General features: G+C 37.2%; 1 protein-coding gene across 1 annotated transcript; it reads left to right on the top strand.

Annotated features, from left to right (window-relative positions):
• Positions 1-5,782: 5,782 nt before the first annotated feature.
• Positions 5,783-9,083, top strand: LOC129423154 (uncharacterized). The gene has a single exon (XM_073856596.1). The coding sequence runs from the start codon at positions 6,933-6,935 to the stop codon at positions 8,085-8,087; it is 1,155 nt and encodes a 384-aa protein (XP_073712697.1). The 5' UTR covers positions 5,783-6,932; the 3' UTR covers positions 8,088-9,083.
• Positions 9,084-9,495: the final 412 nt, after the last annotated feature.

The following is a 9,495-nucleotide window of genomic DNA, read 5'->3' on the forward strand; positions in this document are numbered from 1 at the left end:
TTTTAAGTTTCATAACTTAAATCATATATTTTCTGTAGAATCTTAACACTAGATCACTGCCTTTGTACTTTAACTATATTTTTTTAAACTTGTATTAACTTCATGTTGTACAAAAGTTTTGTTATAATAAATGGTTGTGTTTTATATCATATTTCATTTTGTATTAATACATTAATCAGCATGCGTGTTGCCTGATCCACATATTCATATTTTCTAAATGAAAACAAGCAAGGTTTTCTGCTGTTTGCTATATAATGTCACGAACCCGTCCCGTCTAGGATTGGAAAGGTCCGATGAGAAGATATTAAAAGCTAAATTTCTGTTTCCCCCTCCCTCTCCTGTCCCATTTCACCACAAACACAATACTTTTAAGAGTTTTATTCAGTCTTTGTGGTCAGAAGCATCTCTTCGCAAAGGGATAAAGGCCAAAATAATAAGAATTCATTTTCGATTATTAACTTACCTAAGGAAATAAATAAAAAATACAAAGGACACACACTCTCCTTCCCTCACTCCCTAACTAAAAATAACCGAGAGAAAAAGAATAATACAAACTAAAACGGCCATCCCAGACCTACAGCTCTGAAAGTAATTAATTTAACAAAGGAAACAATAACTGAGTGAAATTACACATACCCACCCTGATAGCACACATACATCTCGAAGACGTCTATTTGATGTCTGCGTTTACATCTGCAAGACGTATTATTTAGATTGTTTGCTCATCTGCAATACGTCTCTGAGACGTTTCCTAAAAGATGTCATATAGACATATTGAAGACGTCTGCAAGAAGTTTGATTTAGAATGTATGTAAAGCAGCTCTTTCTAAGACCTTTTTTTAGATGTTTTACACACCAGATGTATTCCACATCTTTACCAGACATCTTACAGACGTACCTGTGCTATATGGGTACAATTATTAGATAGAACAGATAGAAGAGAGCCTTCAGGGATCGCTAATTTTACAACAAGAGATGATCTTGGCTTCTACAATTATAAGTCAACACATAAGTTACAATAGACAACCTGAGCTCCCCCGTTGGGTTCCTCTGGGAGTGTGGTGCCCTTTTGGTCAGGATTTGGCACCATCCTTACAGACTGTAACAAACATAGATTTGGATCTGTAATTAATGGCTGAGAAAACAAATGAATCATTAACATAACCTATAACATAAGAGTCAATCTCAGCAATCTTAACATGAGGGTCAGCATTAGAAACATCATTATCTGTCAAAAATAAACTAAACAAGTAAAACATTAAAAAGTTTGAAACAGATGGTGAATGTTTCACTGACATTAAATGTTTTAATGCCTCTTTTTCATCTCTAGTTCACACCCATAGAGTGAAAGTGATTGAGATCTTAAGTGAAGCTCCTCCTACAACAATCCACCAATAAATGCTGGAGTCAAACACACAGAGAAATCACTCCATGTGTGACAACTGAAATCTTCATGACATAATGTTGGTGCCGGTGAAAGAGGAGCTTGAGAAGATGACGGATCCACAACCATGCAGAATAAAGGATGAAGATACTGAGGAACAAATAGGTTGGTGTCTATTTTTCAATCTTTATTATTAATGGTTGAGGAATAATCATAAAAACATTGAGAAACATGAGGGGAAAAATAAACTAAAATCCATGAGATGATAACTTTCTGCATCTATAATAGATTCAGTAGAATTAGATTGAAACATCAGGTAAAGAGTTTTATCCAAAGCAACCTTCAGTGAATTGAATGACTGTGATCTCTGGGAATTCATCCATGTTATGCTCTACTACAGTTAAACCTCATGTTGTGTTCCAGTCGTTGGAGAGAATTCTTTTTCCTAAAATATTAGTTAATGTTATTGCATCGGGCTGAAATATTATTGACTTGGGAAATAAAAACTTTGTAAACCAAGTCATTTATTTATAAAGACTATAACAATCTTTCTCTCTCTCTCTCTCAAAAGATGTCCAAACAAACACTGTCTGTTTTAAATGCAAAGCGCCCATTAACAAGGCACATAAAATAGACTATTGTCATTCATGTGCATACATTCAGTAAATGCATTAGATGCATGCATCATTTACATGAGCTCACACAAAGTTTTTTATTTTGGTTTGTTCTTAAATGGGTAAATTGAATGACTTATATTTGACCGGGAATGGCGCAAGTCTTACTTTGCTCTCTGTTTTGGAAAAATAATCAATTCAAAATAATATTCTGTGTTTTGTGATCTTCCACCTTTACTTTCAACGACCAGTTATTTTTGACCAGGAACACCACAATTGTGACTCTGTGCCATATTGTTTAGAATAAAAGCAATTTAAAAGAAACTTCTCAATTCAACATTAAATTAGACTAGTGTGATCAACACTGTAAAATTTTTGTCAGATTTTAATATTGCCAAAATTATTCCCAGATAGGGTTGCAAAGGGGTGGAAAGGTTCCAAAAATGTTTCAGAAACTTTTTATTGGAATCTAATCTGGGGAACTTTGGAAATATATCAAACTGGAAACTTAATGGGAATTTTTTGGACATTTAGGGATATTTATATAAACTACATCATAAACAAACACATATATAGGTGGTTTCCCGGACAGGGAGATAAGACTAGTCCTAGACTAAACATTTTTTAAAAGCTGTCCAAACTGAAAACAACTTGCAAAGACATATCTTAAAATACATCAGTACGCTTTGTTTTTCCTCAAATTGCACACAAGTAATGTTTTTAGTAAGGCATGTTTGTTAAAACTAGTAATATAAACTAAGCCCTAGTCCTGGTTTAAGCTAATCCCTGTCCCGGAAACTGGCCCATAAACATAATAAACATTATTATAGTTATTATACTAGTGCTAGTTTACACTTAGATATCTGATATTCTGGCTAGCTAGCTACTGTATAAACACATTTTGGTGTTTGCTAGTTAAACTGTAATACCATAGATCAAATATATTTATCCAAGTTTTATCATCAAAACTTACTTGACTTGATGTAGTCCAAATTTATATTCAGGTGGAGTGATTTTGTGTGTGAGGTGACTGAGGAATATGCAGGGTAGTAATTACATTAAATCGTTGTTTTAAACAATGATGCTCCAAGAGTTTTTTAAGTACATTTAAGTTCCCTGTTAGTCATCTCTGCAAATTTTTCAAATTCCCAGTTTATTCCCATTAATTCTCATATACAGGTGCTGGTTATATAATTAGAATATCATCAAAAAGTTGATTTATTTCACTGATTCCATTCAAAAAGTGAGGAAGGAAAAATCCCAAATTCAGTATTTCAGAAAATTAGAGTATTACTTAAGACCAATACAAAGAACTGAACAACTGAAATGTAAGAACATGAAAAGTATTAGCACATCACTCAATACTTAGTTGTGGCTCCTTTTGCCTGAATTACGGCAGCAATGCGGCATGGAGTCGGTCAGTCTGTGGCACTGCTCAGGTGTTATGAGAGCCCAGGTTGCTCTGATAGTGGCCTTCAGGTCTTCTGCATTGTTGGGTCTGGCATATCGCATCTTCCCCTTCACAATACCCCATAGATTTTTATGGTGTTAAGGTCAGGTGAGTTAGCTGGCCAATTAAGAACAGGGATACCATAGTCCTTAAACCAGGTGCTGGTAGCTTTGGCACTGTGTGCAAGTGCCAAGTCCTGTTGAAAAATGAAATCTCTATGAAGTTGGTCAGCAGCAGGAAGCATGAAGTGCTCTAAAACTTCCTGGTATACACAGTAAAAACACAGTGGACCCACACTAGCAGATGGCATGACATCCCAAACTATCACTGATTGTGGAAACTTTACGCTGGACCTCAAGCAACATGGATTGTGTGCCTCTCCTCTCTTTCTCCAGACTCTGGGACCCTGATTTCCAAAGAAAATGCAAAATTTACTTTCATCAGAGAACATAACTTTGGACCACTCAGCAGCATTTTTGTCTTTAGCCCAAAAGTCTGTTGTTCAAGAGTGGCTTGACATAAGGAATGCGACAGCTGAAACCCAGGTCTTGCATACGTCTGTGCGTAGTGGTTCTTGAAGCACTGACTGCAGCTGCAGTCCACTATTTTTTTCCTACCACATCTTTTCCTTCCCTTCGCCTGTGTCTATTAACTTGCTTGGACACAGAGCTCTGTGAACAGCCAGCCTCTTTTGCAATGACCTTTTGTGTCTTGCCCTTCTTTTGCAAGGTGTCAATGGTCGTCTTTTGGACAACTGTCATGTCAACATTTAAAAGCCTTTGCAGGTATTTTGAGTTAATTATCTGATTGGAGTGTGGCAGCAGGTGTCGTCAAAATTCACAATATTCTAATATTCTGAGATACTGGTTTGGGATTTTTCTTAGTTGTCAGTTATAATCATCAAAATTAAAAGAAATAAACATTTGAAATATATCAGTCACTTTTTGATGATATTCTAATTATATGACCAGCACCTGCATTTCTGTTAATTCCCATGGAAAGATTCTAGCTTTGAAAGTTCCTGGAATTTTGCAACACTATTCACATATAATGCTATTTTCTCTAAAATATTGAGTTGCATAAACTAAGATTAATTAGACCTATGATTAGTTACTTCAAAAAAGAAAAACAAAACAAAACCAGTCCTAACTGAAAGAAAACAAGTTGACCAAAACATAGAATCCAATGTTTGGTGATATTGGAAACACCAGAAGTGTTAAAGGGTTTTGAACACAACACATGAGTTAAACTACAAGAGCAGAAATTGACAATAGAAATGACATAATGTACTGCACAGTAAAAATAACATGGATACATGACATCTCAAATGTTTTTTGTTACTCTGATTTATCAATATGAACTATTTACCGTCTTTATTTTAGATATGATGGAAGTGAAAGAGGAGAGTCAAGCTGAAGTGGATGAGAAACATCAGATTGTAAAAATAAATCATAATGTTTCACAGAAAGAAACTCTGAAGACAGAAGACATAAAGTGTGAAAATAGTTTCAGTGAAGATGAACGCCCTGCAGATCACAAGAGGACTCACAGTGAAGAGAAACCTTTCACATGTCAACAGTGTGGAAAGAGTTTTAGAACAAAAGTTTACCTTAAAACACACATGAGGATTCACACTGGAGAGAAACGACACGTGTGCCATCAGTGTGGAAAGGGTTTCACAAGTAAAGGCAATCTTAAGGCACACATGGCAGTTCACACTGAAGGAAAACCGTTCACTTGTCATCACTGTGGAAAGAGTTTAAAACTTGAGCGTAACCTTAAGAAACACATGAAATGTCATTCTGGAGAGAAACCTTACACGTGTCACCAGTGTGGAAAGAGTTTCACATTTCAAACGAGCCTTAACCGGCACATGAAAACTCACAGCGGGGAAAAGCCACACGCGTGCCATCACTGTGACAAGAGGTTCCCAGATACAAGTAAACTTAAGATACACGTGAGGACTCACACTGGAGAGAAACCTTACACTTGTCATCTGTGTGGAAAGAGTTTCGGAATAAAACCTAACCTTAAAGTACACATGAGGATACACACTGGAGAGAAACCTTACACGTGTCATCTGTGTGGAAAGAGTTTTACATTTCAATCGAGCCTTAACCATCACATGAAAACTTGCAGTGGGGAAAAGCCACACGCGTGCCATCATTGTGACAAGAGGTTCCAATATACAAGTGAACTTAAGATACACGTGAGGTCTCACACTGGAAAGAAACCACATGTGTGCCATCAGTGTGGAAAGAGTTTTACAAGTGCAAGTGTCCTTAACAGACATTTGAGAATTCACACTGGAGAGAAACCTTACACGTGTCAACTATGAAAATTCACAGTGGGGAGAAGACACACGTGTGCAATCACTGTGAAAAGAGTTTCCCATATACAAGTCAACTTAAGATACACATGAGGTCTCACACAGGAGAGAAACCTTACACTTGTCATCACTGTGAAAAGAGTTTCATAAGAAATCATTACCTTAATGAACATCTAAGAATTCACAATGTCTGTATTTGTGTTCTTGTGAAACGTCCAACAGGTGAAACGCCCAAGTACTGTTCCAATTCGAAGTTTGCATCAAGTCAAGTTCACATAACATCTCAGGATGTGTTCTTGATCTGCTCATTTAATTGAGGATGCATCAGGAGGTGACTTGTGTGGACTTACGACAGCCAAGTTTCCCAGAATGCATTTTGTGTCAACGACATTGAAGCTTAAAACCGGCACAATATTTGAATTATTACTTTTTCTGTGTCATACAATATAGCCATTTAGTCAAGAATATATATCAACTTTAAATCTCTGGTTAGTTTCATCTGACAATTTTGTATATTTGAGTTCAAGTTGATCAGCGAGCAGTCAGTGTCGTGTACACCGCCGAGAGCAGCCTTATTTTGGCAAGTCCTTCTGAAATGTGCCGCTGTCTCAGTGCAGCTGCTCTGCCCTTCAGTGTCTGATAGTCAAACACGAAATATTTCCTTTGGATATATCTAACTGCCATTTTTTGTCTCATCAATTTATTTCTCTTTATTATTCATATGAAGTCTGTTATTTGTTATTATAGTTTTATTATAGATGTTAAAGTTAAGTTTCATAACTTAAATCATAAATTTTCTATAGAATCTTAACACTAGATCACTGCCTTTGTACTTTAACTAGATTTTTTAACTTGTATTAACTTCATGTTGTACAAAAGTTTTGTTATAATAAATGGTTGTGTTTTATATCATATTTCATTTTGTATTAATACATTAATCAGCGTGCGTGTTGCCTGATCCACATATTCATATTTTCTAAATGAAAACCAGTTGACAAAAAGATAGAATCCAATGTTTGGTGATATTTAAAAAACCACAAGTGTAAAAGGGTTTTGAACACCGCACAAGAGTTAAACTACAAGAGCAGAAATTGACAATAGAAATGACATAATGTACTTCACATTAAAAATTACATGGATACATGACAATTTCAAATGTGTTTTGTCATTCTGGTTTATCAATATGAACTCTTTACTGTCTTCATTTTAGATATGATGGAAGTGAAAGAGGAGAGTCAAGCTGAAGTGGATGAGAAACATCAGATTGTAAAAAGCAACCATAATGTTTCACAGAAAGAAACTCTGAAGACAGAAGACATAAAGTGTGAAAATAGTTTCAGTGAAGATGAACGCCCTGAAGATCACAAGAGGACTCACAGTGAGGAGAAACCTTTCACATGTCAACAATGTGGAAAGAGTTTCAGAAGAAAAGCTGACCTTAACGTACACATGAGGATTCACACTGGAGAGAAACCACATCTGTGCCATCACTGTGAAAAGAGTTTTACAACTGCATCTAACCTTAAGAAACATTTGAGAATTCACACTGGAGAGAAACCTTACACTTGTCAACAGTGTGGAAAGAGTTTCACCTTTCAAACGAGCCTTAAAATACACATGAGGATTCACACCGGAGAGAAACCACATCTGTGCCATCACTGTGAAAAGAGTTGTATAACTGCAGGTAAACTTAAGATACACATGATGACTCACACTGGAGAGAAACCTTACACTTGTCAACAGTGTGGAAAGAGTTTCTCTGATGAAAGAGACCTTAAGATACACGCAAGAATTCACACTGGAGAGAAACCTTACACATGCCATGAGTGTGAAAAATGTTTCAGAAGTAAGAGTACCCTTACAGCACACATGACAACTCACACAAGAGAAAAACCATACGTGTGTTTTCAGTGTGAAAAGTGTTTCAGTATGGAGTGTCACCTTAAGAGACACATGATAACTCACAGCAAAAAGAAACCTCACGCATGTCCTCAGTGTGAAAAGAGTTTCATACAAAAACGTGGACTTGAGGCTCACATGAGAAGTCACACTGGAGAGAAACCTTACATATGTCTTCACTGTGAAAAGAGTTTCAGTTTGGAGTTTCACCTTAAGAGACACATGATGATTCACAGTGAAAAGAAACCTCACGCATGTCTTCAGTGTGAAAAGAGTTTCATAGATAAACGTGGACTTGATATTCACGTGAGAAGTCACACTGGAGAGAAACCTTACATATGCTCTCAGTGTGAAAAGAGTTTTACTAGTGAAGGTAATCTTAAGAGACATGTGAGAATTCACACTCGATAGAAACCATTCATGTGTCAACAGTGTGGATATGGCAACAACGTTTAGAAATCCGCTGGGGTCTTATTAATGAAAATGAACGATGTACGTACGATTCTTACTAAAATTCTAAATTCGCACAAAAGCCAAAAATGGCGTACGGCAAAAAAGATTCAGGCCGTTTCTCAATATGCGTTCCTGTCTGTACTTGTGTTCTTGTGAAACGTCATCAGTCGCGGGCCAAGTACTGTTACAATTCCAAGTTCACATCAAGCCAAATTCACATGTACTTGATCCGCTCATTTTATCAAGGATGCATAAGGAGGTGACTTGTGTGGACTTATGACAGTCAAGTTTCCCAGAATGCATTTTGCGTCAATGGCAATGAAGCTTACAGGACAAGTTCAGTGTTTTGCATTTGAAGCCCTGTTTTCGGATTGGTTGTGATGAGGTGGGGCGGTTTTGACTGAGGTTTGGACGTGCGCTGCTGGCCCGGGAATTTTCGGTTTCTGTTGTATCTGCCCCCACGTCTACGGTGGGTGTATGGGTGCACTGGAACGGTCCTTCCTGGAATGCATTGAACTTTCGTTTGCAGGGACTTGGGGCTCGCCGAGTGGTCGGGGGTGTTCGCTGGTGTGCTCACAAAAAAATCGCTGCCAAAGATGATTTCCAACAGGTTTTAACATAGTTTTTGTCCAACTCCACTGACGTGTATTAGATGTGCTGTGAGGTACGGTATTACTCCGCCACCACAAACAGAAATGGAGTTGTTTGTATTCTTGCAAATGGCAAAGGCGGATTATCGCCACCAACTGGGCTGGAGTGTCTCTATTATTCAAGCTCTCAACGGAAGAATGTACGGGTGTGGGGCGTTTGGAAAAATAGGTCCACAATTTCACAACAAATGGTAAGACACCTGTTGGGCAGCGATTTTTGAGTGAGCGTGTCGGTGGGCACCCCTGGCCACTCGGTGAGTTTCACGTCTTTGTAGACGAAAGTTTGATGCATTTTGGGAAGGATTGTTTCAGTGCACCTATGCAGCCATTGTAGAGGTGGGTGGGTTGGGGGGGATGTGATACCACAGAAACTGAAAATTCTCGGGCCAGCATCATATGTCCAAATTTCAGTCAAAACCGTTCTATTTCATCATAAACAATCTGAAAACAGGACTTTAAGTGTAAAATACAGAACTCGTCCTTTAATATTCTAAATAAAGCTTTTTCTGTGTCATAAAATGTAGCTGTTTAGTTGAGAATATAGATTAATACATTTTGGATATGTGAGTTCAAGTTGATCCGCGGGTGGTCAGCGCCGTGTACATTTATTTTCTACATAATCTTAACACTGAATCATTGCTTTTGTATAGATTTTTTTCTTGTGTTTACTTTGTAAATGTTGTAGAAAAGTTTGGTTCTTTTAAAATGAATGGTTG

This window comes from Misgurnus anguillicaudatus, chromosome 19 (genome assembly GCF_027580225.2).
Source record: "Misgurnus anguillicaudatus chromosome 19, ASM2758022v2, whole genome shotgun sequence".
NCBI lineage: Eukaryota > Metazoa > Chordata > Actinopteri > Cypriniformes > Cobitidae > Misgurnus > Misgurnus anguillicaudatus.

Excerpts from the sequence above, each read along its gene's own strand:
- LOC129423154 (XM_073856596.1), top strand. The coding sequence starts at position 6,933 with ATGTGTTTTGTCATTCTGGTTTATCAATATGAACTCTTTACTGTCTTC.